The sequence below is a fragment of the Cotesia typhae genome, unplaced genomic scaffold (assembly GCF_013202065.1).
Source record: "Cotesia typhae breed Kobodo isofemale line unplaced genomic scaffold, CoteBio_Ctyphae contig_44, whole genome shotgun sequence".
NCBI classification, from domain to species: domain Eukaryota; kingdom Metazoa; phylum Arthropoda; class Insecta; order Hymenoptera; family Braconidae; genus Cotesia; species Cotesia typhae.
This window is the reverse complement of record NW_027423753.1, coordinates 4,095,247-4,119,476: the sequence shown is the minus strand read 5'-3', so window position 1 is coordinate 4,119,476 and position 24,230 is coordinate 4,095,247. Positions and strand designations below refer to the sequence as shown.

At 28.7% G+C, this 24,230-nt stretch overlaps 3 protein-coding genes across 3 annotated transcripts; all 3 read right to left on the bottom strand.

Moving 5' to 3' along the window:
* Nucleotides 1–893: 893 nt before the first annotated feature.
* On the bottom strand, nt 894–9,574 carry LOC141528586 (uncharacterized). Its single transcript, XM_074244720.1, has 5 exons — nt 9,126–9,574; nt 6,843–8,521; nt 4,967–5,435; nt 3,469–3,570; nt 894–2,263 (listed from the first exon to the last, which is right to left on the bottom strand). The coding sequence occupies exons 1-5, from the start codon at nt 9,437–9,439 to the stop codon at nt 1,924–1,926; spliced, it is 2,904 nt and encodes a 967-aa protein (XP_074100821.1). The 5' UTR covers nt 9,440–9,574; the 3' UTR covers nt 894–1,923.
* Nucleotides 9,530–15,632, bottom strand: LOC141528589 (uncharacterized). Its single transcript, XM_074244724.1, has 4 exons — nt 14,429–15,632; nt 13,044–14,353; nt 12,168–12,280; nt 9,530–9,867 (listed from the first exon to the last, which is right to left on the bottom strand). The coding sequence occupies exons 2-4, from the start codon at nt 13,085–13,087 to the stop codon at nt 9,530–9,532; spliced, it is 495 nt and encodes a 164-aa protein (XP_074100825.1). The 5' UTR covers nt 13,088–14,353; nt 14,429–15,632.
* A 58-nt stretch (nt 15,633–15,690) lies between these two features.
* Nucleotides 15,691–22,368, bottom strand: LOC141528587 (uncharacterized). Its single transcript, XM_074244721.1, has 3 exons — nt 22,062–22,368; nt 21,324–21,966; nt 15,691–20,556 (listed from the first exon to the last, which is right to left on the bottom strand). Exons 1-3 carry the CDS (start codon nt 22,106–22,108, stop codon nt 19,906–19,908), a joined length of 1,341 nt encoding a protein of 446 aa, XP_074100822.1. The 5' UTR covers nt 22,109–22,368; the 3' UTR covers nt 15,691–19,905.
* Between the last annotated feature and the right edge of the window lie 1,862 nt (nt 22,369–24,230).

Below are 24,230 nucleotides of genomic sequence, written 5' to 3'. Positions count from 1 at the left end.
ATAATATAATCGTAGATCAGTTCTGGCCTATGAGTTTTGTTTCATTTATTTTTTAGTTTTATAAGAAAAATTTTACCTTAAGAAATAGTCCATTTTTTACATCCTCACATAAATAATAACTAATGACAATAAATAATTTATATTTTAATATTTGAAAATATAAATGAAATGTACCCTTTTTAATGGTTAATTATCTTTACAAATGGGATAAACCTCAATAAACAAGCTTAAGCTATTAATAAAAAAAACACTTTTGCATCACATGTAAAATTAATAAATTTTTAATTTTTATTTCATCGAATTATTAATTATCACTTTAATATCGAAATTTTTATTAGACTCAGGTCTTTTTTAATTCGATATTTTAATCTTTATAAAGTACTATTATGCATTTAAATAAATGCGTCGTAACAGTATAAAAATAATTGTAATAATGGTAATTTGTAGTAATTAAATTATTAATTTAGGTAATTTAAATTAAAAAAAAAAAAATAATATTTTTAGGCCTTGTGAACATTAAAATTTTAAAGAAAAAGTACATTCGAACATGCTCTGTTTTTAGTTTAACAAAAATTTGAATTTTTGAATTTGAATAAATCTAATGCCAAAAGGACGTATCTAAATATCTACGTCCTCTTGGCTTTGCAGAGCCAAAGGGCGTATAAAAAAAATTTTTTTTATACGCCCTTTTGACAGTGCAGAGCCAAAAAGACGTATATGTTGAGATGCGCCCTTTTGGCATTAGTAACGCAAAATCATAAATCATAGCTGCTGGTAATTATTAATTCATAAAAGCTGCTGTCCGTTTGTAAAAAAAAAAAAAAAAAAAAAAAAATTTATGCTCACAAAAATTTAAATATATACATATAAAAACAAATTTGAGTAAGTATCAAAAATATTAAAAAAAAAAAAAAATAAAAAAAAAAAAAAAAAAAAAAAAAAAAAAAAAGAACATTTCAAACTTTGCATTCATATTATCTTCAAATACAGCTCGAACATCTTCAAATGCATTCTAAATTATACCGAACATTTCTCCTTCTCCAAGGTATAACAAGTTATTTTTTTTTTTCTGTCATTAGTGACTAATAAAAAAATTGGACGCAGCTAAAATATCTTAGAGAGGAGGCACTGTACTAATTTTATCATAAATCATAATATTTTCAGTTATCAGCTAAATTTAAGGTTTTTTCAAATATATTTACATCATCGGAAATATTTTATATCTTCTTGAATTTGAATTTAAAAATACTGCTCTATTTAAAATATAAAAAAGTAAGTAATTGATGCATTTACTTGTAACTGCCAATTTAACATTGAGCTCTTGTTTCGTCAATGTATATTTTTATTTTAATTTATTATTATTCAATAAATACTTAAACTTCTAAATTTTATGATAATGATAATCATAAAAAACTTCACTTTTATATACAAAGTTATGATCAACATCGATTCGTATTTGACATATTTTGATCCTTCTAGTTACAAAATATTTGATTATTTTTTTTTTTTTTTTTAGATGCATTTATGATTTTCTTATAAGATTTATTAGTTCTATTAATTGTGGAACACAATAAAAATTCTATAACTCAATCGATTGAGTAAGCAAAAAATTTTCAAATAAATTTTACTTACAATTTAAAAAGCAAAGTAAATATACATTTGTCAATTATGATAAAAAATTTTTTAACAATAAGTAAATCATCTTAATAAGAATAAAATATTTTTCAACTTATTAAACAGAATTAATGATAACTTATTTTTTTTTTTTTTTTTTTTTTGTTTAAAATTGCGTCCATCAAAATAAGAAAGATAACGTCATGGTTTCTTACAACATCAAAATGATAGTCAACAGTAAATGTATCTTAGAAATCTGATAAACATATATATATATAAATATTTAATTTCTATTTTAAATTATGATAGTTACCTGTTAGACAGGTGTTTTAAAGGCCCTAAACTTAGTATCGACGTAGCACCAAGTGCACCTAGATTACACGAGTTAGGATTACGAGGACTGTCTATAGTAACTATTGGTAATGCAAAATAACCACCAGTTTGTGCACTCAATTGTGACAGAGGTATGTAACTTTGAATTCCCAAACTCGTCAATCTGGACAACGTCTGCGGTGACTTCAAATCCACCACTGGAATCGCTAACTCTGTGCCACCATTTGTTGGAGTGCTGTCCAATTCCTTGTGATAGCTCTGCTTGTGCAAAACTAAACCTTGTGACGTTGGATACGCCGCTGTGCAAAGATTACATCTAATAAATAAAAAAAAATTATTAGTCATGTTTATCAATCATCTATTCTATTAAAAGAATAAGAAAAATTTTGTGTCCAGGATGGTCACATGATAAAATTGTTTTTTTTTTTTTTTTTTTTTTTTTTTTTAAGTGAAATTTAGTGTGATTGTAAAGCTCTTAACTTGAATTTGTGCCTTTTCAAAGTTTCATATCATTCTCACCGATGGTCAATTTATTATGATAAGTATTTAAGCTGCATTCGAAAATATTCTATCTCTAGACAGATAATTAAGAAATGACCTTTTATCTTCTGAAATATTGACATTTTTAAAGATATAAGCTCATCCCGATGTTACATTCATCAAGACCTTTCATTTAAGTACCCACATCAATTTTTCATATATTTATATATATTACATATATGTATATATGAAAAATGTATCAAAATGGCATGTGGGTACTCAAATGAAAGGTCTCGATTAGTGTAACATCAAGATGAGCTTATATCTTTAAAAATCTCAATGATTAAAAAAATGCAATGCAATTTAACAAAATTAATTATTTAATAAAGCAAAATTTTACTCATTTATAGTTCACAACTCACGGTAGTCACATAGTGACTGCAGGATTGCTAGCCATAATGAAGAACATTTTTTTGAAAAATAAAAATTCAATGTCCTTGAAAATTTTTTCATTAAAAATTCGAACACAAAACATAATTAAAATTTTAATAGTTTTATGCCACCGGTACTTTTAATTAGGGCTATGTCGATGAAGTACTAATTATTTTTTAATAATTCAAGAGAATCTGGTAATTAATTACTCTCAGAAGGTAATAATTTATAGAGCCTGTACATTATTTCAATTTGTTGTTTTAATTAAAAATGTCAAAGTATTACCATTCCATGAATAATTAATGATAATAAAAAGTTCATCAGTGCTTGAATTAACAGTTTTAAATAACCAATAATCAATAATAAATTATTTTTTATGTTACTTGGATTTAAATATCGAGTTAAGCCACTCCAAGCGAGACAATTTTAGATCAATGCAAATTAGTGGATGAAACTGATGAGTTTCATCCCGAGGGAGGAAAAATTTAGATTGAATTTGTTTATTATAAACTTTAAAATAACTATGTTGACGTAAATGCCATCTGTTTTACATTGACTCATTTTGACTAGACTATTTTTGTATATTAGTATATAATTTAATTCACTTACTTATAGTCTAATTTATTTGACGTGCGATGAGATGCCATGTGCTGAACTAAAATTTCTTGATTTTGAAAACTTTTATCGCATATTTGGCAGGTTAACGCAGCTCTGAAAAATAATTTCATTTATTAAAAAAATTGTTTTTATGCAATTTTATATTTACGGTTATCAACTATCATATAAATATTTAATTTAATAGTATACAATTGTTTTGTTAATTATTTACAAAATTTACAAATCAGAAAAGTTTAAGAATAATATAAGCTAAACAAATCTAAATATTGCTTCAAACTTTGCGTTTGGAAACTCATAAAAACTTCCGTGAAATTTCCTTAGAGCGTTAATGATTAAAAATATCAAAACTCGTATCTATTTCAACTTTTACCCGATTTTAACTTTTGTAATTTTACTTTCAAAGAGTTTTTTTCAACATCAATATTTTATCTTCACAATATTTTAGGAATAAATTTACTAGAGTATGATATACAAAGTTTAAATACTTTAATACAACTTTTTGATTTTAAATTCTGATAAAATTAAATGTAGTCATATTAACTAGATTTAATTAAACAAAAAAACATGATAAATTAAAAAAAACCCCAAAATCATTTAAAAATTATTTTTAAAAATGTCCAACATTAAACAAATTTTGAAGCATTTTTTTTCATAAATCAGGATTAGAAATTAGCATTGGTAAACCGGGTTACGGATTTTAAATATTTGTAATTCAACATTCATAACAAAAAAAAAAAAATATGTTTGTGTACCAGAGTACACAGGTAAGAAGTGAAACTTTTTTATGCCATATCATTTTTTTACTATTAACAACTTCACAGAAATTTAGTAAATGCTTGAGAAAAAAATTTTTTCCATATCAAATTAAAGCCATTTTAGTATTATAGACATTCATAAAAATAATATAAGTAATTCATTTTATTATTGCTCTTATTATAATTGTTTTATTTCATCAATTCTGATCGCATCATTATTACCATTGTCATTATTTAGACTGCCATTATTTAATCCAAAAATTAATTAATCAGTTTACAAAAACTATATAACGAACTTTAATGTTCATATTTCATGTCATAACTTAATAAAAATAATTCAAAGCAGATATTTAATAACTTACTCAATTACACAAGTTATGACTAAATAATTGGAATTATCTATTCAAAGTAATACAATTATATGATGACAGTTAATCTTGTAGACATGTAATGATTTTATAGAATTCAAAATGAATAAATAAATAACTAAGCAAAGGAAATAAAATAATTGTAAATTATTTCAGTTATAATAAGTTGTTGAAATTAGTTAAGAGAGATTTTGTCAGTGAGAATTCGTCCGGGGATATTTTGTCTTAGGGAGATTTCGTGTTGGAATTAATTTTTTTTCCCCGTATAGCTCAAGGAGAATTTCGTTCAAAATCATTTATAAAAATGTTACCTAAAGAAAAAAAATAAAAAGCGTGAATTAATCAAAAAGTGATGAATAAAATTACCTGGTTGGTCTTCCTCTTCTTGTATGAGCCATCAACGGCCCCGACTCTTGTGTAAGATCAATCGTCGGAGGTCTAGGCGGCCTTTCGATTTCTTGATTAGTAGTCTGTTTACTCTGTTTATTTTGAGGTACTGCAAATTGCTGCTCTTGCTGTTGCGATTGCTGTTGTTGTGACGCCTGCTGCTGCTGCTGTTGCTTCCTCTGAGTACTCGCAGGAATAATAGAAATGGCAGAGTTTAAAGTTAAAGCGGTAACCGAAGGCGAGGTCGAGGCCGCAGTCCGTTGAGGTTGCTGCGGTTGTTGCTGTTGTTGCGCCGGTGCTTGTTGTTTCTGCTGATCCCCAGATTTGTTTTTATTCGCTGTAGGTGTCACCGTGATACCTCGAGCCGCCAAAACATTGGCAACTGCTTTTGCGTCGGTTTTTTTGGCAGGCGTCGTCCCTGGATTCTGCACTTGAGCTGGAGTGGAACCTTCAGATTAGCAAACACATATTTTCCGTTGGCTTTTTCCTTTTTTCAGATGTAAAAAATAAGTTTTTACAACAAATAATAATTTTAAGTAAATCTACCGTAAAATGAGATGTTTGACTTGAAGAAAAAAAATTTAGTTTGAAATTTTTTCGATTAATTGTAACAAATTATAATTAACATTTTTTCAATTAATATTGTGATTTTTTTTTTTTTTAAGTTATACTTCTTTTGACGCGTTTGAATGAGAAATTTTTACATTTTTTTTTATTTTTAATTTTTTTCTTGTGCCAAATAAGTTTAACTTCTGTCGCGTGTACATAAGTATCCACACAAAATTTTTTTTTTTTTAAGTAATGAATAAATTTTTCAGGAAATTTATTCAAATATTCAAAACCGCCCTATAATTTACTATACGATGATTAGTCACTGAGATATCGATGATCAAAGATAATTTTTTTTTTTTTTTTTTTTTTTTTTTCCATTCCCAGCCGGATATCTCTGCGAAAAATCAATATAGAGAGAGAATGAAGAGACGAAAATTGAAGTTAAATAAGCAAACTTACTTCCCAAGTATTCTTTAAAGGCAGAAAAATTGAGAAAATTCCTTTTCACTAAATTCTTAGAATTGTAAAACAACCGTAACTCAACGAAAACTTTTTCTCAAAATTTTCGTACTTGAAATTCTTAGAATTATTTCATATTTTATACCCAATAATTTAAATTAATTCTGTGAATATTTCATCACCTATCGTTAACAAAAAAAAAATGGGTTGCAGTCAACTAGTCAGATTGACAAAATTCCAAATTAATAAATTACTAGAACTTGGAAAATTAATATAAAATGTAATTTAAAATAATTAATTTTACAAATTTTAAAATTCCGAAAAATATAATAAATATAAAGTTACAAAGTTTCAATAAATTAAAAAACAGAACGAAAATTTTTACGCCAAAATGAATGAACAGACGAATACGCATTTAGCCGAAAAATGTAAATATATAATTATTTGGATGAGTAATTTTCGGCCGAATCATTATTCGGATTATTGAATATACGTCAAAATGAACCTTTTTCGAAATTAAATTAATTTTAACTCTTGAGGAATATAAGATTTATGTTTATCTATATTCAAGTTCTCGGTGTTTTATAATTTACAAAATTGTTTTTCGTCTGACATTCTATTTAATTTAAGCTAATGTATTTTATAAACTTTGAATGTAGCGGAATTAAAAATTTTCTAGAGTTTTGATAATTCAAAATATTGTCGATCTGACTGGTTGACCACAATCCAAAAAAATTCTCATTTTACGGATACTTTAACAAAACTTTAAAAATAAAATCCAACAGAAAAAAAGCAACTTAAAAAATAAAACCAAAAATAAATAAAAAAAAAAAAAAAAACTCACCAGGTTGACGAACACTGAGAGTAATGGAATCAGTTAAATGAATAGTAGAGTCACTCCTACTGCTCGTCTGGCCAGTAGCTCCCTGGACATTCTGAATAATCGGCACCCCATCGTTCCTCTTTTGCTGCGCAATTACATGACAATCAGCGTCTTCGTTCCTGTCGGGTATCAACAAATCCATCCTCCTCTGCTTGCTAGTACTGGCTTCTGGAGCTCTTTGCTGGGGCTGTACTTGAGACGGCGGAGGTTGAGGAGGAAGAGGCCTCTTGAGCCTCTGCCTAGGCACCTGGTTTGGGACCATCGGCGGTCTGGGACCTCTCGCATTTGGCATCATCGTCGGAGGATATCGTCCTCTAGGCTGCTGCATTTGCTGTTGTAGCTGCTGCTGCATTTGGGGGTGCATTTGGGACGGACCCGGGTACTGAGAATACGGTCCGCCGTACTGAGGACCGTACAAGTGAGCCAAGTGAGGTGGATATTGCATATTGTGAGGTGGACCTGGTTGATGACCACTGGGCATGCGGTGGTACATCGGTGGTCTGCCAGACGGTTGAACGAAGTAAGTTGGGCCAGGTATCATCGTATTCGCGCCCGGTGGTAATGTCGGCGGCATTTGGGACTGAGGTAGTGCCATCCGTTGAACTTGCTGGGCTAGTTGTTGTACTGGAGGTGGTAGTTGGTCGAAATTTATAGGAGGAATCATTTGCTGCTGATGGTGAAGCGAGTGATGCTCTTGCTGCTGCGAGTGATGCTGCTGTTGCTGCTGCTGAAGATGGTGATGTTGCTGGGAGGAATATGAAGGTGAGTGGGTTTGATGAGAAGCCAGCGGTGACGAACGGTTCAATTGGAGCGGGTTCAGAGGGTCCAGGCTCATCGGATGCGGGGATACATTGTGAGGGGAATTTGTATGAGGAGAAATAGTTGACGGAGAACGGTGGTTTGTCATACCGGGGGAATTGTGACCTAAACTAGAAGCACTGTCAGTTATTCTAGGCGATAATTGGTGGTTTACTTGGGATGGGATAATACTTATGGTTGGTGACAGAGGATGATTGTCGTTGTGAGGTTCATGTGACTGTAACTTGTGTAACGATAATTCGGCGGTCGTTGTAAACACTAGAGATGAACAATCTGGTACGTTGCACTGATAATGACCGGCTTTTAATCTGTGATCATCCAGCATTGTTATGTCGTTAAATTTTTCATTGCACACACGACATTTGTTCACTGTTTCAGCTAATTTTTCGAGTGATACATACTCAGTTTCGACGGAGGAATTCTGAGACACTGAGGATCTTTCCTCGCTGTTTTTCCTGTGATGATGCTCTGTTAGCAAATTTTGTAGCAACAAACCCGCTTCAGTGCTGTTGTCTGCGTTGTCTTTGGACGCTTGATCACCATCTTTATTTACATGGTCGTCACCACTGTCGTTATCTCTGTCTCTGGAGGATAAGTTTTCAATCTGATTCCAATTTATACTTGAGTTTATCCGGGGAACATCGTTATTATTTTTGGTAGGTTTGCTAGAAATTTTTTTTGCCGGGTAAAGCTCTATTGCTGAGTTGTTGGACAGTAATTTCAAGGCATCGTTGTCGTTGATGCGGGAGGTCATTGCATCTGATGATGATTCATCAGGACTATCGTCCTCGTCTCTCGGAGACATTTCTTCTCTAATTGTACTGAAATTATAAATAAATTCCAATTTTTATAAGTTGTTTAATTAAACGTATTTATTTATTTTGTAATTTATGCTTTTATTTACTCCAGCTAAATCCTTTTTTTTTAAAGCTAATAATTAATTATGATTTAGAAAAATGATGCACCCTTTTGGCATTAGAATTTATTTGTCTTAGAGCCAAAAGGGCGTATACAAAAAAAAAAATTTTTTTTTCACTTTTCTTACAGATCTAAATGTTATAAACATTTTTAGATTAGTTGGGAAAAAAATTTTTTATGCGCTCTTTTGGCATTAGTGACGCGAAATATTTATAAAAAATTTAAAGCATAATTTTTTTCAATATTCGATGACCTAAAAAGTTAGCATGCCAAGTTAATTAATGTTGACAATTTTAAAAAGCAATTATTTTAAAAATTAATTTTTTTTTTATTAGCCTGAATAATTTTAGAAGTAAATTCGATAAAAATTAGTGATAAACTGCATTGTCGAATAATTGCTCACTGTCATTTGCATCTATTGCAGTCATTAAAATAATTGATGGTTAATAGTAAGTATTATCTATGAACCGATTTCAAAAGTAATTAAGATGATAAAAATTATCGTACCTAGTTTGTTCACCAATTTTCTTTAAATTCTCAATAGTTTCCCTGTAAGTTGCGTCGATGGGATCTGATTCTTCTGGGTCATCAGGTTCTTCTATAGTATTTCTATCATCATCGTCATGCTGATAATTATCTACGTTATGTAAATCATCGACATTTTGATCATCTTTTTCACAAGTATTGGCCATATCACTCCCTACCCCAGAATCACCTTCGTTAATTTCCACGGATGGTCTTTCTTCATTATCTTCAAGAAAATTATCCTCATCGTTATTGTCATAATTATCATCCTGATAATTATCGTCTTCATTAACCATCACATTTTCAAATTCATGTGGAGGTTGATCTGTCTGTTCGCCATTATTGTCATCCACAGTGTCCTCATGCTCCTCCTCCTCCTCGTTTTTTTAATTTTTTTGTAAACCTGCCACCTCTCCAGACTCTGAATTATCACTGTCGAAATCCAAATCACGGCTTATGACCGCAAAATCACGATGATTTTGTTTCTTCAGTGTTAATTTAAGCGAACCTTTTTTCTCCTGAGTCAAACTGTATTTGTCTTTTTCTTTTTTTTTTACCAAATGCAAATTTGAGCACCGTTTTAATACAACTCTAGGCTGTCCAAGGTGGAGAGTTATGTGAGATCGTAACTCCTTTTTCGTTAAAAATTGCTGCGAACAGACTTCACACTGTGGCAACTCTTCCGACACACACTCCAATGATTTAACAATATTTATTTGTTCCTCTGAAAAAAAAAAAAATAATGTCAATTAGTACTATTTCAAACTGTTATTAACTAAATTATAGTAATATATATTAAAAATTTTTTTAAGCACTTAATTGAAGTTTCTCAAAATTATGATTTTTTTTTTTTTTATAATTTGATTTCAATTTGAAACATTATTGATTAATTACTTTAATAAATCTATTATTATTATTGTATTATTTAAGAGTTTAATACATAATAAAATTTATTGTTAGATCGATAATTAAAAAATCAATATTAATTACTTCAATAGATAGAACTGAGCAGCTAGAAATAAATTTTATAAACTTTAAATAAAAACATTTGAAAATTAACATAAAAAACTAAAAAAATTTTAAGCTATTTTATATCGGTGATTTTCCATTCACACAAAATTTTTCTTGTAATTTATTCATAATTTTTACTTATGAAATAAATGTTTCAAGATTAGTGATAATTTTTTATTGCCCTGAAAAAACTGACACTAAACAAAAAATAAATTAAAAAAATGAAAATAAACTTGTTTAAAATCATGAATCATATTTTTATGTATCTTTTGTTGTTGAATATCTAAAAAAAAAAAAAAAAAAAAAAAAAAAAAAAAAAAAAAAAAAATTCAACTCTGCAATTGTTTTTAAATTTTCTTGGTTTGACAATGAACTTGATCATTTTAAATCACACTAGACTTAGCCGACGTTTTTAATGTTTTGATTTTTTCTTAATATAAAATTAAAACTAAAAAAAATTTTTTAAAAATTGCACTTACAGTTTATCAAGTTTTTTACAAATGAAAATTCTTTTTTCATTATTTTGTAATTATTACTTCAATAAAAATAAAAAATTTTTCGATTTCAGCTAACTTAATTTTCATTAATTTTAATTACAATTAAGAAAAGAATTATTTCTGATTTATAAAATTAAAAAAAAATAATTAATCTCATCAATGACAAAAAAAATGTATGAAAACTAATTTAGCCGACATTTAAAAATTTTTAGAATTTTTTTTATCGAAAAAAATCACTTAAAAAAAATATTTTTCTTGTAAAAAACTTCAAAAACTGTAAGTGCAATTTTTTTGTTATTTAATTATGAAAAAAATATCAAAAAATTAAAAACGTCGTCTAACTTTAGTACCATAACAATGTCAGTGATTTTTCAAACAAACTTTTGAAATTCTTTGTGTGAATTTGGATTACTAAAGAACGCCTGCAATCTGCTATTCACCACATCATTTTGTATATAATCATAATTGAAATCAGATTAATGAGTAATTAACCTCAAACTAAAAGAAAAAATCAATAATTTTTTTGAAGATATTAATTAAAAATTAGAATTCTACACAATGAAAAATAATTAGACCTAATTTACGGAGATTTATATGTTTGAATAATTACATATGAATATATTTAATAAAAAAAACCACATGTAATATGTAACGAATGTAAACAACAATTAACCCACCGCGGTACTAAATACACATGTATTGATGTGTGAATTGTTGATTAAGATTCAATTATTTAGGCGAAACACTTGTTTCCACAAATGTAATACAACTATTGTTATACTTCTCAATACATGAATATAATTTATTTATTGGATTAAATAATTATCTAATTGCCAATATTTGATGTTTGTTACACTTTTTCGTGGGATCAACTGACGCCGCCGCGGTATCTTTTTAAGGCTTTTGTTTTTTTTTTTTTATTTTTTTACTGCCACAAAAATTTTACCGCCAGAGGCGCGACTGTTACTTTTAGAATTAAAAAAAAAAAAGAATTCTTACTTTAAATATTTGAATTTCCAATCATAATAATTCATAATTAATAGTCCATAAATTTACATTGAATAACATCTAATAATACATTTTATTTAAAGTCTTGAAATATTGTGAGTTATAAAAATAAAAAACACACATTTCAAATTTCCCGCCATTAAAAAATAGTCTAACAAACTCGGAATTGATTTTAAATTTACAATAGTAAATTTTCTATTTTTTTATTAACTTTTATGAAAACTAAAATTTTATCATTTTTCCTTTTTTCCATGATCATTTTTATGCGCTAAATTATTTACGGTCTATTATTAAATTTATGTCTTGAGGTTATGCATTGGAAAATGTCATTAAAAATTATGGCTACCTATATTTTTATTCATACAATGCTCAGCAGTTGATAGATAGTAAAAAAATGTTTTATGTATTAATTTTAATGGAAAAATCAATAGTTTTCAAAATTTTAATTCGAAAAGAAAATTGTTTTTCTGATTATTAATATTAATTAAATGGCAATTAATAAACGAACCTAATATTGGTAATCCAGTTTCGTTTTCTTCAGTAGTATCAATTTTATTATTTTTTTCTGGAAAATCAAATCCGTCAAAATCTGGTTCCTGGATTGGACTGTTCATTTCCACCCTTAAAATATATTCATAAAAAATTAAAAATAAAAATAAAGATAATTTTAAATTAGTAGTAATAATTTACAATAAATTCATAAATAAAAATAACTATCAAAAATACAATAAATTTATTAGTAAATATTACTTACATTCATTGTCAACAGTAATGATGACAATCATAAACAATTTATTATCGTATACGTAATCGTGTGCTTTAGTTAGTGCTGCATATATTTTTATTTATTATATATCTTAATATATCAACAAGCCATTTCATTCGCTGCAATTTATATGAGCATTACATTAATAGGTGTTAATTTCAATCTTAGCTAAAGTTAACTAAATTTATTAAGAACAACAAACTATATTATCATCTAATTATGCTGAAAGTAGCAGACATCTAAGTTTTTGATGTCATCGCAAAAAAACTAAGGTAATATGAAGCAAAAATTTTAAATAATCTAATAAAATAAAATGACTTCACTTCAAAATTAGTAAAATGAAAACAAACAGTCAGATATCTGCTATTTTCATTAATTTTCTATTGTAAAGTTTTGCCAAAAATTAATGTGCACTAGAGAATATTAGAAAGCAACAAGTTTTTTTCACATGATACTTTATTATCGATTGATAAATAAATAACGGCATATCATAGCGTCAAAAGTGTTAATTTAATTAACATTAATTTAAATAATTGAATTTAGTAAAGAAAAAACAACTATCAAGATTCAAAATAATGAAAATAATAATAATAAACAATAACAGTTTAATATTATTACTTAATTTTGTGTTGGTAAAATGACAATATAATCCAATAGATCATGACACATAATAACAATAGTAGTAAATAGTTGATTAAAAAACATGGCTAACGTTAAAATCACTATACAAACACTATTCTATAAAATATAACGCGCGATATTCGAAACTATTATTAAATATTCGCAGTATATAATATATCACTGAGTATTTAACTATATATATAACATATTTACATTAATAGGTATGCGTACATTTATATCTCAACGTATATATACAAATGTATTTAATATTTATATAAGTATAAGTATCCATAGTAGATACATACTATACTATTAAAGTACACAACAATAATATCGTACCCAATCGTCCTTCAGAAATGTTTGTCTTTACCCGGTACGCAGTGTCAGCAAATATGGCGGCGCGTTAATGAATTCACATAATAACAGGACAGATGAAATAAACGTGATATGATATGACCGCGGTCAGAGTTTCAGAAATCTGTTCAGCGTTGGTATGTATGTTGTGTCAGTATTCAGTATTGTGTTGTATTCTGAGAGAACGCGGCTAGAGACATGCGCCGAGCGTGATGAAACATCACGATCGTGCCGGAGAAAGAGCTTTACTTCGTCCCCACTTCGTCTCTTTAATTTTCTATGTCTGCTTCTGCTGTTTAGGTGCTGTGCTGGTTGCTGCTGCTTCTGCTTGCCTGCTTTACTTCCCCCTATCCTTGCTCCTACCTGTCAGTCCCTAGAGTATCGTTGGGTTTAATAACTCATTACATTGTATTAGCAAACTACATAGTACACTGTACATATTTGCTAGACGGTATGGTACAGTGATGTGCTGTATTGGTAAAACTTTAAATTCTTGGTATGGGACTTAATGGTATGATGGCGGATGACATAAACTTGATATGGGTTCTTGTAGGAGTAGGAGTCGGATTACAGTTACATCTGGCATACACCACATGTACTCAACATGCGCAGTCTACAACCCAACCAACACTACCTTATAATACGGTTGTATAAGTTCTTCAGGATTTAAGTTTTAATTTCATCTGCTTCCATTCTATTTCACGTTACTCCTAACAGACCAAACAAAAAATCTACCGCTTAAAACGGGGGAAAGCTGAAGTTTATTTATTTTTGAGCAACCTAACTCGTCGAGGTTTAAGAGTGGGGAGCCAATAGCGATAGAGTAGACCGTGTGCATGCGTATTTAGAATCAGATGGTAGTTTTTTTTTAGCTTTTTTTCAAACACGAAAGCCCCTACCTCAAAATTGATGATCTTTTCACAAAATATGCCAGTTGGAAAGTACGGATATAACTGTACAATATATCAGAATCAAATAGTTAATTGAGTTATATGACATAAAATATTATAATATGAAAATTTAATAACCTTTCAGTAATTATAAGTATTTGATAATTGATTTGAGCGTTATTGCTATTATGCTAGCGTTTATGTTATCTTCAGATTAAATGCCATTAAGTTTACTTTAATTACTTGTTTGAGCGTTACATGTATCGACGCATTGATGTATGTGAACTTTAATGATTTCCCACATGTACGTTCTATAGTTGTAAAGCAAACGGATGTTGTATAATAGTCAAAGCTGATAGCAAAACCAGTCAGAACCGACCGATTCTAAACTTGTATTGATTATTTAAGACTCAACAGAGTTTCAATAGTAATTTTTCCTGTCGGAACGCTGAGCTACATTGTTTATATTATTTTTTCCATGCGGAAAAATCAGTGGGGAACTGTATCCGCCCTTCCAATGGCATTATAGTTGTATATTTTCATTTATATTATATAAATATCTACTATACGTATAGTATACACTTCAGTGTGTATACTGCGCACTATGTATATGTTCAGCAAGAGCTTAATAGGTTTGAGCCAGAGCCAGGCTTGGGAACTTCCACGTATTGATTTTACCCCCACTGAAATTCTTGATTATACGGCTGTTGGAAACGTAACTGTAAGAAGTGGGGATTTAGTGGAACCACTAACTGACGAAAGTTTCAGGAATTACTATGCAGTAGGATAATTCAGCACGGGAATTGAAATGAATGTACAATGTCTGTCGGTCTGTCGTTTGCTGCTGGATTATTCTAACCTCCCCCTTTTTTCTTTTCATTAGCTACTAACCTGCGCGGCACTCACTACAAATAAAAACTTATTCCTGAAATCTTTTGTTCAACTTACTATGATCCATTTTCTCCTACTAATGTACAAAAATGCTTAACTATTAACAAAGTAACGCCGTCGCAGTAACGACCAAAGCATTAGTAGATGATATAGTAATTATCTTACTGATAAAGTAAAACTACTTCCTTGTCATTATTCTATATTCACTGTTAATATTGTCTACAGTACAATCTCGACATTTTTGAGTAAATTTTTTTTTTTTTAATAGTTTAGGACAGTCTGAGATTTATAGAAAGCTATAAAATTTTTAATGTAAGTGCGTCGAAAATAGCCTGGTAAAATTTCTGGTATTAAAATGCTTATCGTAAAATAGGACATTAATTTTGCCACCTTTTTAGTACGCTAGCACGAATTTATGGACGCTCGTAATTTAAATTTAATGGTAGTTACTAGTTCCTAATTCTCTCGACTAACGTTACGTAACAATTTCTGTTTCACGTTGACGCAGTTCGAGAATCTGGCAACAACGCATAGCAGGAATTAGTTGCAGCTGAGCCCTTCCCTGCTGCTTTTTGAGTTTGACTATACACTACACATGTATCAACAGACATAACTGTCTCCTGGACCCTGACTGCTGCAGCTACTGTATCTGATTAAATGCTAATTTATTCATGTTCCGACTTGAACTATAAATCTTGTTAGCTTTGAAAAGAATTTCTAATCGATTAAAATTTGCTGCATCACGTAATTTAAATATTTAATTTGACATATAGAATATCAAAATTTTTATAAAATTCGCTTAAAATAAGAAAAATTTCCTGGTTGAGTTTGTTTTCTTAATAATCTTTTTAGATTTTCAATATCGATTATAGAAGATAAGATTTAAAAAATAAGTACACGTTTGTATACTATAGTGATAAAAAATTTATCCAAACCAAGTTATAAATAAATTTAAACGCGCCATAAATTCAATCGAGTTACTTCAATTTCTGGGTCTTTATATTCGCATCGTTTCTTAACGTATAGTTATAAGTTATATGTTATACTCTACGTAGTTGTAAAGTAACCTGGCTCGAGTTATGCTGACCTTACCAGACTCGGGTTGTTGCTAGGCGACGGGTTGTGCTGACTGAACTCGATCTGATGCGACGTTGCCAGAGTGTATAGCAATCATGAAACGTAGCTTGAACAAAATCAGCAGTTCAAGGTCTTTTTGTTTGTTACGCGCTGATTAATCATAATTGTAGCTGTATAAAAATATCTAACCGTTTCGACGTTTTTCATTGTTAATCAGCTACAGTCTATAAAAAATAATACACCAGTGTTTTATTTGATAAAATTTTATCGTTACTATTCAAACGATAAATTTAAAATTGTAAATGATAGTTCCACATTTATTTCAATCATTTTTTTTTTTTTTAATTACCAATTTTTAATGCCGTTTTACAGTAATTTTGACAACATCAGGGTTTAATCTTAATTACTTTAAATACTTAATCGTTTTGATCACTAATTACGTCTATTAAATTTACCTATAAGGAAAATTGTACAAATAAATAATTAGAATTTCCTTAAGTCATTTATTACAAGTAGCTACTTATCGTAATTACATGTTCATAATTTTTCAAGTCTTTGTTAATATTTTAATAAAAAATTTTACGTAGCTTAGATGTTATTGGTTTCAATAGGAAAAGATTGCGAAAAAAGTTTTTGAACAAAAAATAATAACCAATTTTTGTTGGCGAGAAAAAATCTTTAATGTAGAAAATAATATTACGTTGAATATTTCAGACCCTTGAAACCTTTGTAAAATCTTTTTGACAGCAATGCCCTGTTGCTGGAATCACTATTATTATACTGAGGTTCATCGGTGTAAGTTTCCGCAGCTGTCTACCCTATAACTTAAATTTATGGTTTCTTTTTTTTTTACTTTTGTTCCTTTCGCATCACAAAGGGACCGAGAAATTTTTTTCGTTGTTTCAAAATCTTCATTTCGTACTTTTACTTTGCTTCACTTCGAAGCTTTCTTTATTATAATTACACTCGGGCTAGTAATGCAGAAGTAATGATCACTAATAACATTGTAAGAGCTATAAAAGTCATCTAGATTGATGGACTTAACTACTGATATGACCTTGTTTCTCTTCTCCGTGTATCTTCAATTCTTCGACAATAAAAATTATCGATCAAACTTTAATTTTCAAGATTTTTATTGAGTAATAAAAACTCAAAGGCTCTCGTGAGTGATTTTTTTAATTATGATATATATGTTCAAAAATCTTTATCAAAATATAGAATTATAATATTGTAATATTGTAATATAAAACTGCTGTGATGGAAAATTTGTTCCTAAATTTAAAGAATATCATAAAACTTTTTTCTATTTCTATTTATAGGTACGGATATTACCATCTATATCAGTATGTATGTATGTAAATATGTGTGTGCATAAATCGTGATAAAATGTATATATAAGTCTGTCTATTTCTGTGTGAAAACTTTGAGTAAAATCTGTTAAAAAAATAGAGGTAAGTATTGCAAGAATTTTAAATTTTTTACACCAACGAAAAAATGAATATAATTCAAGAGAAAAAAAATTGAACCAAAAAAGTTTTTAAGAATTTAATCATATGAAAAATTTTTGAGTTAAGTAAAATTTATTTAAACCAAGACGGATTTCTTAGTTCAAGAATTTTTTTCTTGAATCGTGAATCACGTTAATTTTAATGTTAGTTCACCATACAGTTGAAAATTTTCTGCTATTTGTAAAATTGCTTTCATTACTAGTGATATTCAGAAAAATACGATGGAATTATAATGAATTAATGTTAAAAGCAAATATATTGACTTTGTTTATGTAGACAGTCTATACGTTTAAAGATAATTCTGAAATTCAATTAGTTCACGATCTCAATTAACTCGTTTTACTATTACGGGGTTGACGTCAGCTAATGGTAGAATTCGTTCCAGAATCATGAAGCGAAAATTCACTTAATGTTCTCCTTTGCTTAGATACGGAAAAAAAAATTAATAAAATGACACAGCAAATCTGCAACTTTACGGAAATAAAATGAATACTTTCGTAACATAAAAACTGAGGAGTTGGCTTTATTCATAAGAAAAATTTACGAGTTAAAAGTTAAGAAATTAATAGTAACTTACTTCATGATTATTATTATAAACTACTCGTAAAAGTTAATTATTTTTGAAACTTATTGCAAATTAGAGTTATTCAAAAAGTGACGCAGAAGCTACTGGACATATCAATCAATCCTAGTATAAAATCTTGATAAACCTTTTTAGTTGTCACGATTATAATTTAACCTTTTCTTCTGAGAGTTTCCTCAAACCAGAATTTCAAACTGATAACTATTTGCTAACTAACAACAAGTTTTGATATATATCTAATACTTCAGAGTTCAAATAGCTCGTCGACAGCGAAAAGTTTTAGGGCTAGCTCTCAGGGTTGGTTACCGTATATTTTGTTCGCTCCTACCTTACAGAAATACCTTAATTTCAAAATCGATAGTCCACTTCTAAGAAATTGCTAGTTACTAAGCAAATAAAACCCTGCAGTTTTTGATTTTGGTCTTTAATACAGAGAGCCCCTCAAAGTGTTTCAAACGTAATTACTGGATAGTAGTTGGAAAATCTCTGAAGCATGAACTTCCGGGGTAGATTCAATTAATTATGCAAAAGCTAGGGGAACGTAATGATGTACACGCTGGCACTTTTCTAAAATAATGACTCTATACAGTAGGTGTGCAAAAATATCTGAGTATTGCACTCGGATTTATCGATAATAACCCAACATGCATACATTGTATAAATGCAAAATAATTTTCAAGTTTTTGAAGCACGGATTCAAAACTTTCTATTGATTGGTATAAGCCAACAATATGGTTTTTAAAAAACTTTTTTAGTTGGAACTATATCTTCCGTACTTCCTAACTTCACTTCTCCTGGGTTAGTACAACCCTGTATTTTCAAGAACAATTCCTCTTCAAAGTACAAAACGTACCGTCAATTTAGAAAGTTTATATCTTGATAGAACTAACTTTTTGAACTGTACTTCTAAAAGTTTTCAACTTATAATTAAATTACTTTTTACATGTTCTAATTATTTATTGATCTCATAATTTAATATTGACGTGTGCTAACCCATAATTCGTTATTTGTTATTGTGTATGTAAGAAGTTGTAAATTACTGAACCAAAATAAGAGAAAAAACAGTTTTTGATTTCAATTGATACGTCGAACAGTGTCAAATTAAAATAAGTTATCTAAAATTTTCACAAAGTGATCAAAATTTACCTTTTTGCTTCGAATATATAATATGTTCGCCAAAATGTTCAAAGTATCTCACGTTTGGTGAAAACATGTGTTTTCTTTAAAGCAAAAATACATTTAAATCAGTAGCTTACACTGAAAAAAAAAAACTACTAGATTCAAGAGAAATATTATTGATCCAAAAAAATTTTTGAGCAAAAAATAAGATTCTTCTTTAAAAAGAAAAAACAAAAAAACTTAAGTATTATGCTGAATTTGTAAGATTGTAAAATGGAGAACTTTGTCTCTGCATCCAAGTAGTTTTTTTTTAATGTAACTAGGGAAGAAATATTAAAAAACAGCGAAGAACAATTGAGTGTTATTTAACAAATATCAACCATAAAATATTTATAATTTACAACAAAGCTTAACAATAAATAACGTGTATAACACTTTCATACTTTTGAACTTTTGGTTTCATTATTAATCACTGATTCATTATCATCTTGTTCCGACAAATCAGTGTTGTTATCAAAATTGTGGTCATTATCGCCATTGTCTAATTTCACAGCAAATTCACACAAATCCGTATCAAGAGAATGACTATTTATGAACTTTTTAGCTTTTTTTTGATAACCCTTATTCAGCCATTGAAGTACATCATCTTCAGACTTCAAATTCGATTGGCGTGATTCCAAAATGAAACTTGAACTCTGCTGAGGATTTTTTGACTGGTTTCTTCGTACTTTCATGGCATTTTTTGTGAGCAGTATCAAATTATTAAAATCAACGCCGTGTGATTTACGTTTGTAATCATGATGGTACAACTCTGGAGGCTGTTGATAAACAGGAATCGGCGATTGATTATTAAAATTGTTAGTCGACGGCGATGATTGTATTATTTTATCGTTTAGTTGAATTGGTGACGGCCGGTGATGGCTAATAGGACAAATTGATTGCAATGATGCAATATTCTGATGTGGAACTATTGAACAACAGACTGGAATTTGAATTTGTAAAGGAGGAGCTATTCGTGGAATCCAGTGGTGTGGTGACCTGATCAGCGGGGTCATTATAGGTGGTGTAACTAGTGGAATACCCGGGTTCTATAATTGAAATTATCGGTTTTAGTTTTAATGTATTAATATTCGCAGAATTTTATTTATAGATCGCTTTGTCTCGTTTCTCTACTCAACGAGCATAAATGATTTTAACGTACACATGCAGTAAAAAATTTCTCTTTTCTATTTAAAATCATTTATTAACTACAGTATAACATTAAGAAATATTTCTTCTTTAGTATTAACAAAAAATAGTAAAATAAAATCTACGGATTCTCAAATTTTTTCATTTTAAAACCATTTTTTTGTTATTTTTACTCTCATACTAGATATTAATTTCAAATTTCGTGCACTTATCGATGCGCTACCTATGTACGTCACATATTGTTTTGAAGCTAAGTTCTTGACCGATCTTTTCTGAAATTAATTACATTGCTCGAAATATAATATTATAATGAAAATTATGTACTTTATAATCTCTAAAATAAAATTCTAAACATTTTAAATAGCCAATTAATTAATCTGAGTGATAAAATTGGAAGAAAAATAAAATTCAGTTAAAAAAATGTTCTAGAAATGATTAGTTAACATTTTACGTGTAGTCAAGGGAAAAATGAGTGAAGATAACATTTAAAAAGTGTTAATTTGGTATGAAATAAAATTTATGTGTGCAAAAAAATAATCTAATGAATTAACACTTTTTTAGTATTGAAAAAAAAAAAAAAAAAAAAAATGTCAAATATTTTTTTATACAATGAAGAAAAATTTTTAACCGCATATTAAATAATTATATAATACAGCATGAAAATTACTTGAAAAATCGCGTTGAAGTTTGGCAACTGCGGTCTACTGCTAATAACAGGAAATAACTTATCATGATAATAATTTCTCTCTGTGGCTGACGAGGACGTTAATGGAATATAATGGAGAGGTAGAGGTACTGATGACTCATAGCGAACATCCAGACGTGTAGGCCCTACAATCATTTCTTTAGGAAAGAACTCCGGTACTTCTGGGCTCAACAGAGGCAACGATTTCTGGAATATTTTGCAATCTTTTTCTTCATACTCAGGCAACTTTTTTTTATTAACTCCAGAAATACAAGTCGAAGGACACTGAAAACATTTACTACATAATTCATCGTCGTTTTTTCGTCCACTTGGTAGCAGTTTATGATCATTATCATGCAGTTGGTGTTGCTGATTAACGCGTGAACAATCGTATCCTTGTGTTACTTGTTCGTGATTAGACTGTGTTTTTGCTGGCGTCGCTTTTGACCTCCACAGACATTTAACACTGTCATTAGCAATACGTCTTTGTAGTTCTAGCTCAGCTGCATTGTCGATTGTGTAAAGCAATGGACAGCATTTGTCGTAATATTCATCATTATCAGTGTCATTAGTTAATTTGATGCTTTCATCAAAGAAGTTGATACCCCCTAACCCGTTCAATGAACTTATGAAAGATAAATAAATCATTTTAATATTTTAGATAATTGTTTTAAAGTAATAGAGGGTAGAAGTTAATTTCGAATTAATAAATACACGAACCTTTTTAGCGTTAAATAGGCAAACCATTTTTCAACTTCATCAAGCATCCATGGCTCAGTTGGTTTATCCGGTGAATGTAAATTTCCACTATGAAATATAGATGTTTCCTGGCTTGATTTATACAGACTCTCTCGGGCTTCATTATACTCATAGTTACCATATTGTGCCAACAAAGAATCAGGAATTACGTCATGTACACGACGTGTTGAATTTTTATCGTAATACTTTTCAATCCACTCGAAATTCTGAAATTTACAGTCAAAATATTTCTGTCCTTAATTTTTTATAAGTTTTTAAAAACTATTGATTTTTTTTTTGTACAAAGGTATTGAAATTTCTTGAATTCAATTTGTGATTCAAAAAGTTTAATTTTTTTATTTCATGAATTATTTAATGAAATATGCGAAAAGAAAAATTGCATGAAGATAAATTTTAGAATTTATAATAATTTTGTAACTTTACAACTCCATTTGGTCAAATTTAATTCAATTATTTACTTCTCATACACAATAAAATTTTAAAACTAGATCAATTATTTTTTCACAAATTGTGTCTTAATTTAATGACTTTAATATTTAATTAAATAATAATAAACTATAATTCACTGCGCTCCTAGAGTTAAAACAGGATGTTACAGCTTACAGCAGAAAGAGTGAAGTGAGAAGAGGGTTTAAATTAATAAACTTTTTAATTGATTTAGTTCTTCCGGAGTGAAATTCACTCCGAGAAGGATTTTATTGATATTATTAATGAAAAAAATTCCGTGAACTGAATTTTTTATTTCTTTTTAAGAAAAATAAAAAAATTGTGCGTATAAGAATTAAAAAATGCATACTCCGAGATTTAACTTTTTTCTTTGAACATGTAAATTTTTTTATTAAAAAAAAACTCCATCAAAAATTGTTTTTAATTTTTGCAAGTAGCATTCTTCAATAAATTCTTTCTTTAATCATTTACATGACTCAAAAAAATCATTTTCTTCGAAATGGTACTCTTAGTTCAAGATTTTGGCTCTTGAGTTAAATTAATTTTTTTATCAGTGTACAATGTAAAAGCTTTAACGTCAAAATTAATCTAGCGCAAACATAAGACTTTCAAAACTATAAAGATCATAAATTTTTAGGAAAAAAATGGATCGAATTGAACTTTCGTGGTGAAAGAGCCATTTCTAAAATTAACAAAAATGCTTTTTGCACAATTTTATTATATAAAACAAGTTTCTCTACATGAAGGGAGGAAAAGGTCAATAAAAAAATATATAAGCCCTTTTGGCTTAGTTTTTTTTTTAGGCTCGAAAGTCCTATCGATTGGCAAAAAAGTTTTACGTCCTTATGGTTTTAATATCGTGACATATGGAGCTAGAGATAGTAGTACTTCCGAATATGCAGAAAATATCCTCTTTGAAATTATTTAACGTTTTGACAAAATGTAATCATGATTTAAAATTTGAATTTAAAAACGAAATAATTTTAATTATTTTTCTACACAGAGAAAAAAAAATTACTTAAATCAAGTAAATAATTTTGAAGAAATTCATCTTTTTAATTTGAGTAAAAAAATTTTTAAATTAAAAAATTTTTCTTGGTCTGAGTAAATTTCACTTGATTCAAGAATTTTTCGTCTTAATTCAAGAAGATAAAATTCTTCAAAATTATTTTCTCGGCTTAAGAATTTTTCTCTTGATTCAAGTTAATTTTTTTTCAGTGTAGTAAAAATTAAATGATCAAGAAAATAATTGAATTATAAAAAATTAAAGAATAATATTTGACCCGCTCATTAATAAATATTTTCTGTAAAACATATTGATAAAAAAAAGAATTCTGATAAATAATTCAATAAAGGTTAGTTATAATAGGATAATAACATTATATCACATCACCTGAACCCACAAGCGTTGATTTAATTTACGATAATGATGTTGTTTATCAAATGCCCAGGTTTTATCAGCTATTAAGCAAATATTATCATACAAACTGTTGAAAAAGTCAGCGTCATATGTGGATATTACCGATGATACCATTATCCGATCATCATGCATAAACACTTTTCAAATATCCCTAAAATATATGACATTAAATAAAAATGTTTAAATTGTTATGTGTCACCTAATTGAGACAATATTACTTTATTATTTCAATACCATGAAATTGACTTTTGAAATAAAAAACA